The sequence below is a fragment of the Erpetoichthys calabaricus genome, chromosome 5, assembly GCF_900747795.2.
Source record: "Erpetoichthys calabaricus chromosome 5, fErpCal1.3, whole genome shotgun sequence".
NCBI lineage: Eukaryota > Metazoa > Chordata > Cladistia > Polypteriformes > Polypteridae > Erpetoichthys > Erpetoichthys calabaricus.
Window position 1 is genome coordinate 108,560,577 of NC_041398.2, and position 22,485 is coordinate 108,583,061.

General features: G+C 33.2%; 1 protein-coding gene across 1 annotated transcript in view; it reads left to right on the forward strand.

Annotated features, from left to right (window-relative positions):
- Positions 1-19,578, forward strand: part of gabrg1 (gamma-aminobutyric acid type A receptor subunit gamma1) — an 80,984-nt gene extending 61,406 nt beyond the window's left edge. Inside the window, exons 4-9 of the mRNA XM_028803095.2 lie at positions 1,826-2,046; positions 8,431-8,513; positions 9,388-9,525; positions 16,805-16,957; positions 18,435-18,634; positions 19,263-19,578. Of these exons, the coding sequence (XP_028658928.2) occupies positions 1,826-2,046; positions 8,431-8,513; positions 9,388-9,525; positions 16,805-16,957; positions 18,435-18,634; positions 19,263-19,538 (1,071 nt within the window). The 3' untranslated portion in view covers positions 19,539-19,578. The remainder of the gene's footprint in view (positions 1-1,825; positions 2,047-8,430; positions 8,514-9,387; positions 9,526-16,804; positions 16,958-18,434; positions 18,635-19,262) is intronic.
- Positions 19,579-22,485: the final 2,907 nt, after the last annotated feature.

The window sequence follows — 22,485 nt, forward strand, 5'->3', positions numbered from 1 at the left end:
TGCTACATGATCCTCTTTCAAAACAATTAAAATTACCCTTTCAGAACACAACTTGCATTTAGAAAGCACCTTCTCGGAACAAAGTTCATAAAGCCAGTGTAAATTTTTCTTTTGAGGAAATAATTCCTTCTTCAACAAATAAAATCTTCTCCTCCATCCCATCATTCCTCATATCGACCTAACATTTACCAGAAGTAACACCTTCCAAATTAAGGTAAAAGTGAAAACTAATGCATATTAAACAGACAGAAGCCAGCCTTTGAAATGTACTTAACTAAAGATGGGTCTGCCAAATGGAAAGCAACACAAAGCCTTTAGGGCTAAAATAAATTAATCCCAGTGAAATATTACGTTTTGTTTATTTCCTTAAGTATCTCTCTTAAGTATAAATCATGTTTGTTGTTGTTGTTCCAAGTACACTATAGGAATGACTGTTGCAAATTTCTTCTTTGAGAAAATGTTTTTATACCAATGCATTTTAAATGTTTATAAAAGACAAATTGCATTGTTTTTGAATTTGACTAAACATGAAACATTGTTCAGTTTTACAGTGTTTCAATATTCAGTACAAGGTGTCAAGGTCCAGTTACAAGGAAACTTAAATGAAAACAAATATTTAAAATGCACAGTATAAAGATGATAAACCTTGTTCACTCAAAATTGTGTTGATGTTCAAAATAAACCAATGTAAATGTATAATGTAAAAATGTTTTAATATTTAAACTGTTCTGTTTCTACTTACAAAAATGCATAAGTTGCCCAGCACACTTAGCTGTGTTTGGCCAGGCAGTGTGGCCTACTGTCTAAGAAAACGGACCACAAACCACATGACTTCTGGTATAATTCACAACGAATGGGCATAAGCAGCAAGTATTTAATTTGTAAAAACGATGCTAATTATTTCAGTGTGCTTTGTTTAAATGTGTGAGTAGTAAATATAAAAAATATATTAACAAATGCAAGCAGTAGGCACTGTAGAACAGTGACAAGTGCTGCTGTCTCAGAGCCCCTCAGATCTGACAATTCCCAGACTGATAACTGCTTGTATGGAGATTACATTTTCAGTCCAGATTTGCATGGGTTTCTTAACAAGTCTAAAAGATGAAAATATTATGTCGTTTTGAGAGTAAATTGTCCAGATATGGGGGAGTTTGTGTGTGTGTGTCTGAGCGTGTGCGTAAAAGTGTGGTTTATGACGGACTGTTGTCCCAATTAGAGATGGTCGCTTCCTTGCTTCTGTTGCTGCCAGCATAGTCTTTTCCTCTCTGTGATGCTGCATAGGGGATATCAGGTCAAAAAGCTGACAGGCTATAAAAAGAGTCTACAGTCATTAGGTATGGTGCCTTACAGCTGCAGATATCACAATACAATAACAAGTTTTACATGTTAAGCTTTCTCTGACTCCTGCAGTAGTCTCCTAAATCCCAAAGTCATGCATGACAAGATAATTGGCAACTCTAAATTGCCGCATTATGATTACATACATAAATGTGCTTTATAATACACTAGTGTCTCATCCAGGGTTGATACCTGCTTTGTACCCAGTGCTATCGAGATGTGCTCCAAGATTCTACAGAACTACAATGGAAACTACTGGTTCACAAAATAGATGGATTAATGGAGTATCAAGAATGTCGCTGAAACATATGGAATGCAAAACTGAGCAATTCATCTTTTGCATTTTCACTCATTTGATCGTGCATTTTATACAGAAAAAAAGATTGGGTGAATACATGCATACACTTAGGTGGAAAAAAGATTTATTGTGAAATAATATAGATAAAAAAAATAAACAGGTGCATGTTCAACTTTTTTTTTATTTTAGGAATATACAATCGACATATTCTTTGCCCAGACTTGGTATGATAGCAGATTGAAATTCAACAGTACAATGAAGGTTCTTATGCTAAATAGCAACATGGTTGGAAAGATATGGATTCCAGACACTTTTTTTAGGAATTCAAGAAAGTCAGATGCTCATTGGATCACAACACCTAATCGTCTACTTAGGCTCTGGAATGATGGAAGAGTTCTGTACACATTAAGGTAATTATATTTTTTCTTCTTTGTTTAAATATGCATTACAGTATATGCTGATATTCATTCATTCATTTGGGAAAGAAAATTTAACAGCTTGCAAGCTATTAAGTGTTAAAAGATACAGGCGTCTGTCATAAAACAGGTTGCAGTAAGCTGACATAAGACAACTTCCTTCTTTAGAAACACATCTGTTAGACACAGGAAAGATGACCTTTCCTTCTTTGGGGACCCTCTTGACACGTACACAAGAAATAAACGGTTGGCCAAATTGATGAAATGCTTAGATGCTGTTTCATAAGTAAGGGGGAGGGAGGAAAATGAATATTAAAAGCCAATTGAAACCAGAAAATTTTGCTCTTCTGCTTTGCAAAGTATGAATCCACATGCTCATCTGTGACTGAATAAAGACTGATTGATTGAATTATTCCTGTCTTCCTCGGGGCTTACTTCCACACATTCATTCATTTATTCATTCATTCATTCACTTTCAGAGGCTTCTTATTCCAGTACAGTGTTGCAGTGTTCCAGAGCCTGTTCCAAAAACATTGGGTGCAAGCCAGGAAGCAAATCAGTATAATGGTTGAAAAAGTCAACCATTATACATAAAATTATATATTATGATCATGATTATTTTATTTGTTTTTCATTTTCTGGATGTAAAATTTTAAGATAATTGTTCACATTAAAATTCTTGGCAATTTGTAACCAAGTTTGTCCACATTATATCAGGAGAGTGCTTCGCCATGTGCCTGGTCTGGAAATGACTGAGTAGGGTTATTGCACTTAAAAGTCATTTGTTTTTTCACTCCCTGTTTTCTAATTGGCTACAAATAACAGATGGCAAGTCAGACAGTGCCCCAAACAAATCAGAAGAATATCAGCCTGCTGCGATTATGTAATACCTTTGTTTCTGGCAATGTTTCCCTCGCTCTCTCTCATATCTTTCTCTTTCTCCCTGTTGTTTTGAATGATGTTTTTGACTTAGCTTTTGTTTTTGGTTTTTAAATAAAACACTTTTTATGTTAAACTAATGAATACACTATACATGATCATGTAATCATGTATGTATACAGAGCAATTACAATTACAGACTTGTTTTGGAACATGCTCTCTGTATTTTTGTATTTGTCATTGTTTTTATTGTTATTATTTTTTTTACCATTGCCTTATCAATGTTATTGTGATGCCATTTTGTGATTACCATGGCTATACAGTATCACTGTTAACAAGACTAACTGCTTGTGACGTTGTGTGACGCAGTCCTGATCTTTGATGCCTTTGTACTTCTGCATTATAACATAGGGATGGGCTATTCTCCATGTCCAAGCTTTAGATTTGCTAAACTAAGCCTAGCAAATTTAGGAACTTAGACAGGGAAAAAAATAATGGATAACAGTTGGGCTTTTTTGCTGTTGCACTTTTGATGACTGGTTTTGTCATCCCTATTGTGTTTTTGATGTTTGCTTTTCTTGTGTTTTTTGCTAATCAACTCCATACTGATATCTGACTAGTATTTAGATTTTTTTGTAAGTTGTTCATCTCTTCATTCAACCTTTTTTGATCTACCATTTTTACTATATCTTGGCATGGCTCAAACTATACATTGGTTCTTGATTATTGTAACATCATGATTTGTGATTTCTTTCTGTTGCAGGCAGTCATTTTGGATTATTTTCTAAAGAACACCACCATTTTTTTGTTAACAATAAAGCTTAGTGCTGGTCATGTGGATGTTGTTTTGTGTCATCACATAGGTGTACCTTGTTATTTAATTCTTCAAGCGTTGTTATTAGAACATCAGAACAATCTAGACAAGAACAGGCTACTCAGCCAAACAAAGCTTGCCAGTCCTATCCACTTATTTCTTCCAAAAAAACATCAAGTCGAGTTTTGAAAGTCCCTAAAGTCTTACTGTCTAGCACACTACTTGGTAGCTTATTCCAAGTGTCTTATCATTTTTTGTGTAAAGAAAAACTTCCTAATGTTTGTGCGAAATTTACCCCTAACAAGTTTCAAACTGTGTTCTTGATGAACTCATTTTAAAATAACAGTCTCGATTAACTGGACTAATTTCCTTCATAATTTTAAACACTTTAGTCATGTCACCTCTTAATCTCCTTTTGATTAAACTAAAAAGGCTCAGCTCTTTTAATCTTTCCTCATAATTCAACCCCTGTAGTCCTGGAATCAGGGCCTAGTTGTTCTTCTTGTCATTCTCGTAAACTTGTGACCAGAACTGCACACAATACTCGAGATGTGGTCTTACTAGTGCATTATAAAATCTGAGCATAACGTGCCTTGATTTATATTCAACAGTTCTTACAATATAACCTAACATTTTATTTACCTTTTTAATGGCTGCTATATAACATTTAGATAGTAAAAATGTCATGTGAACATAAACCCATACATCCTTTTCAGAGGCTGCTTCCTATAATATAGTGTCTCCCATCTTGTTTTCACAAGTCTTTCAGGCCCTGACACACAAAACTATTCCCAATACATAGCAGTGTCTAAAAGCATGTTTTATAGAAATTATGTGATTCTCAAAATGATTTAGTGTTATGCCTGCAAAAACAATAGCTAGTGCTGAGGTTACGAAGGGTAATTTTGGTGTCTGTAGGTTCCAAGTAATGCCTTATGACAAACTAATCAGGATGTGGTTGGGATGTTTTGTCAACAAAAGTTTTTGTCCGCCATCTACCCATAAAGCCTTTGTTTTGTATATGTTACAGGTAAAGCCAGAAATTGGATAAATGCTAGGATTATGCAATTTTCAGGCTTTACCAATAACATATATACAGATTATCTCAATTCAAACATGGAAGTGTGTTTAGTGGCCTCTCTGACATCTGCCCTTCAAACCTAAAGTTTATAACTGTGTTATTGTTATCTCCTCTTTTTACAGTTGCTTTTGCTATGCTTCAGAGGATGGTGAGAGTCTTAAAATATTTTCCTAGAGATCATAGTTGTCCTATGTTTGTCTCCTTTTTTCTGTAACATATTTTGCTATGCTTTGGGGGATGGCCAAAGTCTTAGGAAACATTCTTATACCCTTTCCTTGACTGTTTTATTTAAATGACATTTTACCAGAGTTATTTTAAGTGCTCCTTTGGCTTAATAATGTAGTTTTTATTAGGAGTTGTATTAATCAACTTAAGGACTTTGCTAACAAAGATGTATTTAATCAGAACTGATGAAACACTATAATTGCACCCAGATGAACCCTTTAAACTAGTTAATCAGACTTTTGAAAGTCAGTGGAGACTCCAGAGCCTTTTTAGATGTGTCATGGCGAACTACTTAGATAATTAGTTTTGTTCATTTTTTATCATAATTAAGAAGGAGTACAATTTTGCTTTCACTTTGACAATGTGGAGTTTTTTTCACAATCAATGGAAAAGATCTCATTAGAAACACTGTGACTCCATATTGTAATGAAGCAATAGATGAAGTAAGACAAAACAGAAATAAATACAGAAAACTGGGGAAACATTGATTAGCAATATGGGAACTTTGGGACTTCGGTGCAATTCTCCGTTTACTTTCTGGCTGTGTGAATTTTGCAAAGTGTTCCCCTATATGTGTATGCTGTTTTTAGGTATTTTGGTTTCTACCCACATCTCAGAAGTATGTGCTAGTTAGCATGACTGGCAGGAATGAGACTTTATGTGTTTATATGAATGGTTCCTGCCTTCTTTCTGCTCAGTGTTGTCAGGATGTGCTGTAATCTGCTAATGGAAAAGATAGAATCAGGAATAATGATATATTCAGAAAATAATGCTGATCTAATATTTATGGGAAACATAAACAGAAAATGAAAATGGAAAATGTGTATCATTACAAATGTTGATCGGTTTAAACTATTTATGGTTATTTATTTAGTAATATTAAAACCACTAATGAAGATGACTTTATAGTCCAGCAGTAGCAGAATGATATTTAATGGAATAATGTTGACATAATAACATTTCTGCTATTTTATATCATTGCATTGCAGTTGAGGAACAACTACTGTAATGAGCTGAAAGGCTGCCAAAATGTTTTTACAGAAATTAGGATGTTAATGATTGAATAGAGATGCCATGACACAATTTTATTTGAGATTTTAGAGAAAAATGAATGGTTGTGCAGGCCTTTAGAGGCTTAATGAATTTCTCCCACAACTTAAAAATATTAATAATATAGAAGAACTGGGTAAGAGAGCGAAATATTGACTAATTCTTAGTAGGGTTCATATTTCCATTTATGTAGTTTATCATACCTTGCTAATTGCTGATCCTACAGTCTCATAATACATAATTTGTTCTTCAAGTAATCCATAAAGACATTACTATTAATGGCAAGCAATTGTTTCAGTGCTGAAGAAATGCTGAAAACCATTATTCTTTAAGTCTAGACTTCCAGTTTTTTCATTAAATCTCTCTTTCTTTATAGGTAATTAACACAATTGTCTGTTCATTTGGTAGATAATGAATGTCAACTGGTTTGATGTTTTTTTTTTTTTGCAAAGAGGAAACAAATGATTACTAGCATTTGAAAGCAGAAAGAATTTTTAATTCCAAACTCCCATTTTAAAAGAGGCCAAATGGGATGATTACAACTGAAGTAAAGACCATTTTAACCTTCAATCTCCAAGTGGAGTTACACACAGCTAATTCATTTTTCTGTATAACAATTGTACATATATTATTCTGATGGTCTTATTGTATTTAGAAGCTAATAAATAAAAATGTTTATAATGTTTTGAAAACTGCATTAGTAAAATTATTAAGCCTCATTAGCCAGACATTTTTAAAAATATACATTTTAACTCTAATTAATCTGCCTACAAAGTGTTCACTTTAGATTTATTGAAGATGCTTACAAATGAAATTTTATTGTCCCCATTTACATATGTTGATTAATCTAAAATGCTATTAAAATTAATGCAAATACAAATGCAATTAGTACAAACCAGGAACAGCTTCGAATTTTCATGCAAGGTCTTGATACCTACACCTTGATCTGCAGTATGAATTGTAGTCGTACATTGTCAGAAAGAAGTAGACTAGACAAAGGAAAAAAAGACAATATTACAAGGAAAAACAAAACAACAAAGAGAAAAGAAAAAAATCACTAAGGTTGCAATCGAAAATTTTTATATTGGATATAGAATTGTAATCAGATTTTTGAAATGCCACCACATAAAGGATGACCCCACATAAAGGATATGAGTCCATTTTAGGGTACACTGAAAGTGTAGTATTGCTGATGAACCTGAATTTTTGGCTTTATAAGAAAATCTGAGTCTCTGTAGAAAACTGTTGTGAACCAGGTATCATGCCACTCATTCTGTCATGACATTCACGAAAATTATTTACAACCTGATGAAACAAGCAAAATTAGAGGACTCTTTGAAATACATCTGTTTGTCTAGTATTATTACATGTGAATGAGTGTTATTTTCATATTTTTTTCACGTATGCAGTCCATTTGCAAGGGAAGCATTTTCAATGTCAATACGTGAAAATAATCAAACTTGCAGGGGTTATTTTTGTTGATTTTTCTTGGGTAATAGAGGAGAGAATATGTAAACATTTCCAAGTAATGGAAACAAGCCTTTGCTTAAAAAAATTCATACTAATTGAATGATATATATTTTGATAGTTAATTTGGACTTGTCAAATATTCTACTACATTATATGTATCCTGATTTTATAAAGGTACCTTAGGCAACTACTGTATATTAATAACATTTCGATTCCATTATGGCAAGATGCTATGATTTGTGCAAGCAAGCAATTGATTTTGCTGATGAGTAGAGAAGCTGAACAATACAAGAGTAATTTATTTATTAATCATAACTTGTAACAGAAAATTAAAATGTACTTAATGTATTTTTGTAGGTTGCAAAATGCTTTTGTAATTTGTATTTTACCACTAATTATTCTGTAGTAGTAAATTTTGAAATGCAAGTAAAAATAAAGAAAAAAATTTAGCGTTCCCATTTCAGATTATGTGCGGTGAAACAGCAGTCATAAATTCTCATATGAAAAAAAATAATGAATCACATTTTGCTGTGTAAAAAATGATGTCATACACCATTTATGAACAAATTCTTTCTATATGAGATTGATAAATGAGGTCCATTATATCTATTACAATAATGATTTTTTCAACATTGTTCCTTCACTAACTTCTCTTTGCTTCTAAAGAATTTTAACTTTCAAAGGTACAGCCATATATAATGTTTATGCCAAAGTATCTTGCTGTAGTATTCAACATATTTAAGACATTTTAGTATGTAGTATTTTGGAGTTGTAAAACGTGCCTCTTGAATGAATCATAATTGTTTCCTTGCTGTAGCAATTATATTTTATATGCTAATCTTTTATTTTATTTTTTTAGGTTGACAATTAATGCTGAGTGCTACCTTAAGCTACATAACTTTCCAATGGATGTACATTCCTGTCCACTGGAATTTTCAAGCTGTAGGTATTTCTGACAAAGAACGTCTTTTAAATGCTAATTGGTTAAAATGTTAAATCTAATTTAATAGAATGTAAGCCTGCACATTTTTATTAGAAATTAAGAATTATAGAACAAGGGTCATCATGACTTCTAATATGTAGTTTATCAATTTTTTTGTTTTGTTTTTGGAAAATATAATGATTAAAGGTATCCTCTTACAACCTTAATCAGTACAAGCAAATAAATACATCAGAGTGAGAATGACAGGATGAAATTGTGCATTTATGTTTTCATGTACAGGGCTGAAGGGTGGAATTTCTTTCATTTTAGAATTTATGTTATTGTTCCCAAAATGAGTTCACCTCCTGTTGCGCTAAAATACTTTCTTCCACATGATAACTCCAAATGTTTGCTACTTTTTTGTATGTTTTTTGAATGATAGAATTATAGTAAAATAATGATTGGTAGTAAAGAAATGAGTGATACACTAATGAGAGGTAATCTCAAAAGTAGATTGGACCTATTAAGTGTAACATAAATTAAAAAGTTAACTGGATTTTAACTGGAAGTTTTTGATATCACTCACAGCTCTCAAAAGTGACCCTTTCCACATCAAAACATTGTGCAATACAGTAAATCACAAACTTTAGCTTAGTCATTAAATGTACCATTATGTTCTATATGTGTGTGTGGTTTACTCTTATATGTGACCTAAAGGTGAAACTAAGATAGATCTTGCTAATCACTTTGGTGACCTACCTGTTTTTTTGTTTTCTTTTTTTTATTTCAGTTGTACATGTATAGTGCTTCTCATATGAAATACTGATTTGTTGCTGATTTAGATATAATCCATTAGCGAAGATTGATATACTGGGAATATATCTTATGTTTTAGATGGATACCCAAAAAATGAAATAATGTATAGATGGAAAAGAAATTCTGTTGAAGTTGCAGATCAGAGATACTGGAGATTGTACCAATTTGCTTTTGTTGGTTTGAGGAATACTTCAGAAGAAGCGCATACCCAGTCTGGTAAGGCAAACCAACCTTCACCTGAATACTGTATATAAATGATGTTGTCATAGCAGGCTCAGTGATTAATTCCACTAAGTGAAAATATTTAGACTATAACTCAAGGCTAGATTATTTTATTTAATGATTATATACATTACCCCTGTTTTTAAGTGGGTGCCATCCAATTTCCACATACGTTTCAAAGGCATTTCGTAATATTAAGTGTTGGCTCTAATTTACAAATGTGTTTTAGTGTCTACATTTTGTTTCTCAAAGAACAGGGCTTATTGAAAAAATAAGGTTAGTTTTATTAGTTGTTTCATTTGTTTTCAGGTTTTATGATTGTTATGATTTTGGTTGTTAATGCTTTTGTGAACTTAGTATATGCCGAACAAGCCTGTCAGAATATCTTCTTAAATCACCCCTTGAAAGCCTCTCACTACTTTCAAATAACTACTTCTGTACTGAATGTTTTCCTAGCACAACATATAATCACAGCACAGTAGCAGACACCTGTACTTTCTGTAGCGATTTTAGAAAGGCATAATAATCATTTTGTTAATTTCTCTTGTTTACTCACTGTTTGAGACTAAAGCTGTTATTTTCAACTGTGAACTCAAAATCCCGAAATATATTTCATTTGACTCTTTCTCTAAACGCATTTTCATTCTGAGTCACAGTGACACATATGAAAATATGAATACAGGCCTGCTAGTGTTCTAATAATATCATACAATCCAAGGAAGCCATTGCTACAGCTTGCCATAAAGCAACAAATCTGAATTTGTATTCATAAATGTGCAGAGATTTGGGGACAATCAGCAGGCCATTGGGTGTACCATAGGTTGGGGCAAAGTAAATCATAGTAACCTTTTCTCTCTTTCTACTAACAATTTATACAAATCTATTTTGTTTTCAATAATGCGTAACATAATATTAGAATCAATGGGAAAAAGCATAGTATTTAATGTGTAAATATTAAAAAAAACTGAATAATATAAAGTGTCTGGCCAGAATTATTTGCAGGACTGGCCATTTTGTTTTTTTTCATCATTTTAGGGGACCTCTACTGATAATCTAATAAATGCATTTTCTTTAAACAATGTGTGCATTAATAAGAAGTTAAGTAAGTGACAGATAATTTTGAATTTACATGAATTTGGATCATCAGCATTGTTTCACGTCTTTAGGGAGCCACTATGAACAAAAGAAAGTTTTCTATTTAAAATGAATCATGTACATAAGAACAGATTCAGCTGAATGTTGAACATTTTTACTCACCGAAAGTGTACAAAATCTGCTTTATGAAAGCTGTATTTATGGAAAAATATAGGAGAAAGTTGGTGGAGCAGTTACTAGAGACTTAGGTAGAGTAACCTGGCCTATTTACTGCCTTTTTAGAAGTTTTAGTTTTTTAGCTTTGCTGTCTTAATTTTCTCATGGTCCCCCTGTCCAATCTCATGTGACATGTGTTTAAGAGAGAAAAAAGGTAAAATAGTTATATGATAAGAATTGGATATTGGTTAATAACTTGAATGAAGAGATTCACAATGATGGAGGAGGAAAGGATACACCTGAGAGAGAGAGAGTGAAAAAGACATTGATGTAAAAAGATATCTAGATGATGTGGACACTTTTTGTGACTGAAGACAGAGAAGAAAATTAAAATTAGTAAAAACCTTTTATTGATACATACCAGGCAAGGGTAAAATGACAGAGAAATACAGTCCTAGGACACCGCACTTCATCTGCCTCGAGCGCAGATGTCCTTGCTCTTTTATAGCTTTTCTAGTCTCCTGATCGTAGACCACGTAAGCAATAAAAATAGCGTCCTGACTCATTTTGTATTATTCCAGTTGGTAAAGTCTTTACCCTAAAGGTACATTTTCTTGTCATACACATCATTGAAAGAAAACTTACAGAAAGTATATATGCTTTTTGTCACGTATGCAAAACACAAACAAGTTTGATCATTCTGTCCTATTTTCTGTACTTACACACATACATTTTGTTCAATTACATCATTTTATGTTTTTACAATGACATGATAAGACCACAAAAATTAAAAAAAAGGAATCTAGGAGGCAATCTGGAAATCTTGAGTAAATTCTAACAATGGTTATTAAGTGAGTTGATGTTAATATACATAAATAATTAATAGGTTAATATCCAATAATGTCTGGGTATAGGAATGAACTCCTCACTTTCCTGTGTCTAAAAAGTAATTTTTAAGTTAAGAAGTAAATTTAGTATACTTTAGTATCCACCTTGAAATAATGACAAATTCCATTTCATGAAGCCTTTCTGCGGCTCTGTCTCTCAAAAGAAGTCTCTGGAAAAGAGAAAGTTCAGGAAATACCAATATGGACATTAATGAGAGAAAGTTTTAGGAATTTAATTCTTATACAGATTTTAATGGCTGATAATATCATACATTTCAAAATACTTTCTGGATGTTGCATCTTCATTCACATCCTTTCCCACCTCTATATGTTGTTGATGTGCTTGATAAATCTTCTCCAAACAGCTCAGTCCTAAACCTCCTCTCCAGTCAGAATATTTTCCTTCAAATATTATTTTATTTTATCCATCCATCTCCACTTTGCCTTCCCCACTTTCTTTCCCACTGTACTTCCATTCCCATCATTCTTTTTGCTCATGTTGTTTCTCCTCATTGCATGTCCATACCACTTCAGCCTACTTTCCTGCTCTTTCTTAGATATCTCTCCCTCTTTTGTCGTATCCCTGATTGTCTCATTTTGTACTTTAGTTATAACTTCACACATCCACTTCAACATTCTCATTTCTTCTACATGTAACTTCTTCTCCTGCACTCCCTTTATTGCATCTTCATACATCATTGCTGGTCTTACAACCGTCTTAAACAAAAACTTACTTTACCCTTCTTCTTAATTCTTCAATCATGCAATACCCCTGATAAGTTCATCCAATTGTTCCATTTACACTGTACTCTATGGATCATCTCTGCATGTAATTTCCCATCTTGGACTATATCCTCTTTAATAAAACCCCTGTGTGCGTCCATGTGTCCGTGTGTGTGTGTCTTCTGGTGAAGTACGCATGCGCGGGGCACGGTGCGTTGCTTCAAAGCAGATACTTCAAAGGCTGCCTGACGCATCACACAACACAGAGAGGGCGGGGCCTATAAAATCGGATTTTGGTAAATGAGGTAAGACCTAAAACATAACGTAACGAAAAATCCAATCGGGTACTGAGACGCGGAGACCAGCTTCCCCAAAGAGGTGGGATTGGTGTTTGTTGTTGTGCAAGTGTTCACTCTAAGGATGTCAGATTTGCGATTAACAAACTTGGCCCGGTAAAGTATAAAGTGTCAGTCGTTGAAGGGGTTTTCCTAAATATACGAATTTTCATGATATTACAATAGGATGACTTTTAAAAGTAGATTTATTTTCGTGCACATAAAATCCGTTGCTGGGGAGACGCCACACATACAATAATCAGCTGCACGCCAGCACAGATTAAAATACTTGCTGGGGAACTGCACAGTACTTGCTGGAGAGACGTATTACTGCGAGAGAAAATTAAAGGCACACAATACAGTGACGCATATTACAGCCACATACAAGCCAGGATTACTGTAACAGAAAATAGACAGTCCCTTGCCATTTAATATAGACTGTTCCTACTAATGTTTATGCACTACTGTTCTAGCGCCCGTTATTGTAACGGGCTTAATGTCTAGTAGATATATAAATTTATCCACTATTTTCATTAGCTCTCTCTGAGGATAACTGCTGAATCCTGATCATCATTAAATCTCATATATACTGTCTTCTTTCTATTTATCTTCTATTCTCTGTCTTTCAATGGCCTTCTCCATTCTTTCAGCTTCATCTCCACTCAATACATGTTATCAGCAAAAAGCATGCACCAGGGGGATTGGTCTTTCATCCCATGACTCAACACATCCATAACCAGATCAAAGAGGTAAGGATTTAAAGAAGATCCCTGGTGCAGACCTACTCTAACTGGCATTGGGTCTGTTACCCCAACACTGCTTTTAACCCGAGTCCTCACTGCCTCATATATATCGTGGACAATCCTCACATACTTCTCTGGATCTTCTTTCCCCCTCATGCACCTCCAGACCTCTTGATGTAACTCTATATCATAAGTCTTCTCCAAATCAATAAACACAATATGCAAACGTTTTTGTTTTTCTCTACGTTTCTCTATGAGCTGTCTCAATGCAAGGACTGCATCAGTTGTTCCACTCCCTGGTATTAAACCAAACTGCTCCTCCTATATGGTGGTGTCTTCCTTAAACTGCTTCTCTATAACCTTTTTCCAAATTTTTATTGTGTTCACATTATAATTTTAATAGTTAAAGTTTGATATGAGCATTTTTGAAGCAGATGCAATTAGGAGCCACTCATTTTCTTTATTTTTATTAAAGAGTTTAACTTCAGTTACTCAGACTATGATAATACTAAGTCATACATAAAGTGAAAATTTGTACCTTCATGACTGAAACATCCATCCGTGCAGAATAGATGTTATCTTACCTCCTCCATCTCTACCTGATCATAAATGTAACACTGTCATTTTGTCTTTCTACTGTTCTTTCAAACATTCAAATGCATATTTCAAAAAGTAAGCAACCAGAATTTAAACAAATGGGTACAATCTATATATATAAAAGTCAATGTATGTGTGTGTGTGTATGTATGTATGTTCCAGCATCACTTCCAAACGATTTTCATGAAACTTGGTACAGGTTTCTCAATGGTCGACTAAAAATACTTTAGGGTGAAATCAACCCTAACCCACCCCCTTCTGGTTAGGGTGGGGGGGTGATCTTGCTGTCTTGTATGCATGTTATCATCCAGTTGACAATTGGAACGACCACCAGAGGGCGAACTGGAGGTGACTGCCAGCATTCTGTATGTTTGAGCACCACTGGACCCCTGTTGCTTTTGAAATTAAATAGAGATGGCCAGCGTCAACTGGATGATAACATACGTACATACCAGACCGCAAGACAAGCACATTGGTGAGTCTTTATTATTTGTTAATTTATTTTTATTTTTAAACTTGTGTTATTTTTTTAATTATATTTTTCTCAAACAATTAAAAAAAAAAAAAACACTTTATTTTCCTCCCGGGCAACTACATCTACAGTTATAAACATTCGACCAGGAACGTCTCTGATTCAGATGAACAACATTTCACACTTGCAAGAACAAGAACTTTATTTTCCTCCCGAGTATTTCAGCTATGTTAACTAGTATTTGGAAGTAGCCTGTGTTTCTGACTTTTAAATACTGTCAGTTCTCTAGGGTCTTATCAGACAATATTTGATATTTTTGGAAGATTACCACATGATTTAATTCTATTTCTATTTTATTCCAGCTAAACAAATGAGTGAATAATAATATCACACAAAACCAATATTGCTTAGAAACACTAAAGATTGGGCAAAGACAACAACTGAAATGATAAGAAAAACTGACATTTCTCCAGTCTTTTTTAAGCTCATTTCAAAGGGAATAGGGATTAGCACTGGAAGAGTGATCACTGCAGTAACATCATAACAGCATGACATTCTGCCATCAAGAAAAGCTAATAACTGCAAGCAAAATGTGATGGCTTGAAAAATAAAGAAATAATGAAAAAAAGTGTGAAAAGAATGTTTAGTTAACCGTGCATAGTGATTCCCTCTTAATTGACTTTTACACAACCATTCACCTAGTGTGGAGCATATTTTATAAATCAAGATCCAAACTTTCCCACACGCTATTTTTTGTTACACCAATAAAATATATGTTTTGAGGCTGATGTACTATATGAAGTATTCTTAATTAATTCAAGGTTTAAAATAAATTGGACAATGTCTTTAAATTAAAACTGAAATTAACTAATCTTTCTTTCATAGAAGTTACAAAGTTCATATCATATATTTTTTGCTTTCTTCAAGTTTGTGAAAATTGTAAACAAAGTGAACAGAAAAGGATCTTCTAAATTTTAAATTAGTACTTTCCCTTCCCTATAATTTTGAGAGTTAAATCAATATGGTTTTATATTTTAAATTTGTAAGCTTTCCATTCTCTTCATTATACTGTGTCAGTGAGAACAATTAACTGTTGAAATTAGTATGGAGCAGTGGAACACTTACTTTAAAGGACTGCTCCACCGAAACGTTGTAATTTTTAATGTTATTTAAATCACACAGTTTGTAGTGATGGCTGAGAAAAAATGTTATCTCATGTTGTCATGCAGAGCAGAGATAAAAAAAAAAGTTTGTCACCAAACAATAACAAACTGTGCAAAAAAATTCTCAGCCATTACTACAAACTACATTGGGTAAGTAACATTAAAAAATATAATTTTTGGATGGAGTATTCCTTTAAAGTATTGTCATATCATTCAGTTTCATTCACTACTGCCTACTCAACCTTCAGCGTTGAGTTTAGTTGTTAGAACCCCCAAAATCTTTGCATGTAAGTTCATTTTTTTGATGTAAACTGTAGTTGACTCCTAGCAGACTCAACTAAGTGAGAGTTGCTCTGTAACCTCAAGCGAAGCACATGCTAATAAAACCAAAAGTGACTTGATCCATCTTCATGTGCAGGCAGTTGGAGAGCTATAGAGTTTCTTTATCAATGTTAACTGATGGAATATATAGTACTTTACCTACAAAGGTTGCATTCATGATAAGAGATACAGAGTTAGTAAATGCTTTCATATTTATTGGTCCCTATATTGCCACTGACTTACATCACAAGCCATCTCAGTTTGCAGATTTGTGCCGTGGTAACTACCAGTGGGTATCCACAAACTGGCAAAGTATTCTCTCAACAGCCTGAGCTAGTAGGGGACTCACACCTTTGGCTGAGCAGATACTGCTTCTGAAAAACAGCAAGCTAAGCACTTCCTGGCGATGACAGCAGAGTTCTCTCTCTCACTCAGCCCCCACATTACTATACAGCTCCGCCACACCATATCCCTAAATACATTTTCTTTTCTCTACTTCTTCTCATCTCTACCATGCAAGGCTGGTATAAATGAGGTGAGAAATTTAAGCAGTAATAGAAAGTAGAGTTGCAGTTCTTTACTGTTATTGTTATTTTGCTGATTTATATATTATTATGATGGGGAACAGAGTGAGAGCTACAGAGTTATTATTTCTTGTTTCTCTTACTTTGTTTTTCAACTGCTCATTTTCAATCAATAATATACCTCAAAAATTATTACAAATCTCTTACTGTATATGAACAATTTCTTATGTAATCTTTTAAACTCTTCTTCTTTTTAGGGGACTATATAATTATGACTATATTTTTTGATCTGAGCAGAAGGATGGGATATTTTACTATACAGACTTATATTCCATGCATCTTGATAGTTGTGCTTTCATGGGTGTCATTCTGGATTAACAAAGATGCTGTACCAGCCCGAACATCTTTAGGTATAATTTTTGGCTTTAATGATATAAATAGAATTGTATGTAACATGAATCATATGCCAGATATGCATGATTGTATTATTTGCTCAAAATATATTTTCCTTGTGATTATCTTTTTCTTAATTTATTTAACATTATCCTGTCACCCCACATCATCTCTACTGCATCAAAAACGCTGTTAGTACTTTAATACTACAACTTCAAGTGGTGCGGTCAGTGATGAGTCCATCTCTGACCATCAACATGGACTGTCCATAGCTGATGACCAAGTGAGGAGACAACTGGGAAGACTACACACGGGACAAGCTGTGGGACCACTGCTGAGGAAAGCATCCTTTATTGTTCCTGTTCCCAAGAAGGCAGGTTCCTCTTCACCTAATGATTACAGAGATGTGGCTATTAAGTTCCACATTGTGAAGATCTTTAAGGGTTTTTTCTGGGTCTATACTCATCCTCTTCTGATAAGACCCCTTGGATGCACTGCAGTTTGCCTATCAGACAAATTCAACAAAGCAATTATCTTCCTGCTCCACAAAGTTTATTTTCAAACCTGGCAGTTGGAGTCAAGTGGAGAAGTTTGTTTCTTGGTGCAAAGAAGTTTGCAACTCAGTATCCATAAAAACCAATGAACTGGTTATTGACTTTGGCTGCACCAAAGAAGCTCTACGCTTGGTCACTTTTCAGGGACTGGATGTGGAGCTCATTCACTGCTACAAGTACTTGGGGGTTAACATTAGTGACAGGCAGGACTGATTTAACAACACAGAGAAATTATGTAAATTAATTTTTTTCTTTTTTAGGAAATTGTGCTCCTTTAGTGTGGGTATTGATATCCTTTACATTTTCTTTAACTCTGTAACAGCTAGTGAGATTTTCTTTGTTGTATTTTGCTGTGCTGGTAACATCACTTCAAGAGTGATTGACTGAATCAACAAGCTAATTAAGAAGGCAGGCTCAGTTAGGGGACATGCTATGAACCCACTGGAGGTAGTACTGGTGGAAAAAATTAAGGCAAAAAATGATGGCCATTATGAACATCATATCCTTCTATGACATACTATTATCGAGTACTTTCAGCCTACAAACGAAAAAAAAATTATTTTTCAATCTTCTTCATACCTATGGCAATATGCCTTTTTTAATGCCTTACACTGATTGCTCTTTTATAATTCAGTCTGAAGTTTTCTTTTCTTTTATTCATGTATGTATGTATGTATGTATGCATTTATTTATTTATGTAATTTTTGTGTGTGTTTAAGTGGGGTTGTTGTATGTTATCATATTTTTATATTTCTTGAATTTATGTGAAAGTTAAATCCCAAATGAATAAAGTACTATCTATCTATCTATCTATCTATCTATCTATCTATCTATCTATCTATCTATCTATCTATCTATCTATCTATCTAAACAAAGATTTTTAATTAAAGTAATAGTATAAAAATAGTAATACTTTTTTATTCTATTTTTTTCTTTTTAGGCATCACTACTGTACTGACAATGACAACACTGAGTACCATTTCTAGAAAATCTTTACCAAAGGTGTCCTATGTGACAGCGATGGACCTTTTTGTGTCAGTATGCTTTATCTTCACTTTTGCTGCATTAATGGAGTATGGAACTTTGCACTACTTTACCAGCAACAGAAAAGCAAAGAAAGAGAAGGCAAAGAAGGAACCAGTAAGTGAAATCTACAATATTTTTTAACTGGAAAAAGTTATGATAAATTCTGGAGTTTACCTTTACATTGCTGTGATTTTCATTGCCCAAAACAAGCAGGCTTATGCTTTTTATGAGATTAAAGGTTATCTCATGTTATATGCTATGCTGTTGCTGCATTTTATTTACAGGTATTAATTTGTTCATTTTGGTGCTCATTGTGCCCCATGCAAGAGTGTGGAAAAGCCAATACATTTGCTGTCTGCAATGGTTACGAGAATTAAACATACTTTAATGAGTCAACCCATACAAGTACATGTTGTAGTTATGTACATAAACACTGACAGTGAAGAGATTACACACTAGTTACTTGTTAGAGTAAATATATCAATGGTGTGAACTACTGTGTGAGAGGTTTTATTTCACAAAACAGCTGGTAACCTCTAGTTTTCAAAACTTCATTATAATTGTGTCATCAAAACCTAAAGCATAGCAAGCCACAAACTTTAATTAATGAACCATAGCAAAATGTAATGCAAGTACTTAGTCAAGAAGATATAATGACAATTTTATGGCTATTGATGTTATAAAAAATGAATAGAAAGTCCATGAAATGCTGAAATGTTAATAAGTGTGCTTTTCCCCAAAGACATCTACAGTTATAAACATTCGACCAGGAACGTCTCTGATTCAGATGAACAACATTTCACACTTGCAAGAACAAGATGATTATGCATATGAATGTCTAGATGGAAAGGACTGTGCCAGTTTTTTCTGTTGCTTTGAGGACTGCCGAACAGGTGCTTGGAGAGAAGGCAGAATGCATATCCGGGTTTCCAAAATTGATTCATACTCCAGGATCTTCTTTCCCACAGCATTTGGTTTATTTAATCTTGTTTACTGGGTTGGATATTTGTATTTATAAAGCTGTGAGAACTTGAAAAAATATCAAACCAGAAGTTAGAAATATGAGAATAATATGTAAAATCTAAAGTTTACAAAAGTACATCTGTCTCTTTATTCTGTATAAATACGTTGTAGTTTACAGATACAGTATATATGGTATACATGCGAGCTAAGACAGCATTTATTTAGCTAAAGAATACACTTAACTCTAGCATTAATGTATGTTTTTCATCCATTTAGCCTTACTCTTCTTACCATTTAAACAGGAAATAAATCTGTAACTCAGAATGGTATTACATAATAGTATTTCATAATTGAAAAATATATTTTATATTTACTTTACATATTTAAATTGTTTTATAGATATTGATGCCAAAAGTATATGCAAAATAACAGCCATTCCCCTTAAATACTGGTGTATAGTTGAAAACTAAACTAAGTAAAATTGTCAAAGTAAGTGGAATATACTAACCTAATTGCACACCTAGATCAAAAACAAAATTAAATAAAAAGACACTGTTTGCCTTAAAAGACCTTTATTAGCGTTTTAATTAAACTTAGAATATGTATCAAATCAAACCTTTGGCTCAGGGAAAGCCATTTCTAAATATTGTCTTAATCTTATGTTTACAGATTTTGAATTATAGGCACTGTCAAGTTTTCAGAAACACTTGTGCCAAATAATTAATTGCTAAATTCAATGTTTGGCTTGAAAAATTAGAAAAATCAACATAGAAGTCTTGAATTGGTATCTTCTGTATAATAGCGACTAAAATCTGTGTTGTGCCATGATATAGTAATAAGCCATTAATTGTTTTTATAGCAGGTCAGCTGCATTTCTCAGTGATAGGCAACATTGATTTTGCCAACATCCATATCTGATTTCAGGATGGTTTATTACAATTCGGGAATTGTATTGAAATTAAACTTGTGAAGGATTTATTTCAGCTGCTGTCATCTATAATTTTATAATATTTGAAAATTATATACGCTTCTGCATTAATGTATTTTGTGCCAACATTTCTAAGTGTGCCATAGGATCACATTAAGTGACTCTTTAATGAAGTGAGAACCTTCTTATTAGGAGAATGTTCACAACATTTAGCTATAAATAACAGTATAGTTTCAACAGGATTAGGAACACATCTCTCTTCAGTACATTTTTTTCTTTATACTTTGCGCACTAGAGAATACTCACGTGGCTCTTAATACAGTAAAATTATCATTAAGTTGTTTAGTCCTTTATAAGTATAGAGGGACTTTATAACTAAGAACCTAAAATGCAACATCTGGTTCAAACTATAATATTAACCAACTATAGACAGTAATTGTTTTCTAAGTATAAAATAGTGTATATGCAATCTAAATTGGACAGAATTTTTAAATACATTGGTATTGACATTATAAACCAGAATATAGTCAATTAAACATGTGTAAGCTTCATCGAGATGGTCCATCATAGAGGTTTCAGACTCTGTTCCTGGAAGTCTCTGCAAATATTCATACAAGCCAATTTCTTAATTAGTTAAAAATGGCTACAGCTAATGGAATATACTTTTGCATTAATTAAATAGACTAAATTTAAAGATTCAGAACCTTTGTTTCCTTTTTTTCCTAATTAGAAGCCAAATAATAATGAGATACAAAGTAAGCAAACAGACGACCAGTTAATTCAGGCATCTTAAGGTCAGTTTCTGATGGCCATTATTTTATCTCCAATCAAAGTTTTAATTGAAAATTAATTGTTATTGTTAATGAATCTTTAAATTCATTTTACGGCTTGTTAGTGGTCTTATTCTGACATACATTTCCAAAACTGTTCATTTTTATTTTTCTGAGAGCACCATCAAATTGTTTGTAGATCAGAGCAACTCAATATTTTCCAGACCTTCACTTTTCTTTTCAGATACTTTATTGAAACAGAGGTTGCATGATGGATATATATGTGCAAATCATATTAGGTTAGCCACTCTACTTTTGCCTCATGTTGTATCTCATTATTGTTTATCTGCTGGGTAAGGAAAAGAAACAAGTGTTATAAATCATAAACCACAAGTTGGTTCAAAATAAGGCAAAAGAGGTATGTTCATTTAGTAGCAGTAATTTGTGACAAATTAAGAAAATACTTGATATGAAAACCCACAGCCATGGTGAGCCTTCAGGATGTGTGTTTGACACTCTTGTTCAAATAGATAAATTTACCCTTGTATAATGTTTGTGCTTTCTATTCTGCTAGAAAGAGAAGCCTAAAGTCACCATACTTTGGAAAGAATCAACAATTGGCCACCATTTTGTGCCATATTGCCATTAGCACATACTTTGTAATGGAAGCTACATATACTTGCCTTATTACATGTTCATAAAAACAGCTGTACATATAATATTTTTTGTTTTTTAAATGCATATTCCAATTACTGAGCATGTATGTGCTCTTTTCGGCTAATATTTAAACCCATCAAACCACAGATTATAAGTGAATTGTATCACACATTATACATAAGTGCAAAATATTGCACTTTTCTCATTCATGCAAATCAATTAGTTCTTGCCTTTTAAGAACCCCTTCTGTATGACATTATTACCAATGGATCTTACATGATCAAGATGTTTGTGTTGGAGCATACAACAACTGGAAATCATTAATACATTTTCTACCTAATAATGTTTATTTCAGTTGTTATATACAGTACCTGCCTAGTCAATTAGGCTCACTCCTAAACGGAATGTTTCAGAACACAGGTCAATTAACGTTCAGTATATTCTGTTGTCTTTTGAATCCTGCAAAAAAAAATTTCCCCATTAACACAAAATTAATGGTATTTAAACAATAAGGTATTTTTGGTGTGTCATTAATTACTTAAAAATGTTTTTAAACTAAGAGATATCATCATAATTTTCTGTTTTAGAAAAACAGAGTACAGGGACAGTGATTATTATATATTAACATGTAAACATGTACAAGAACA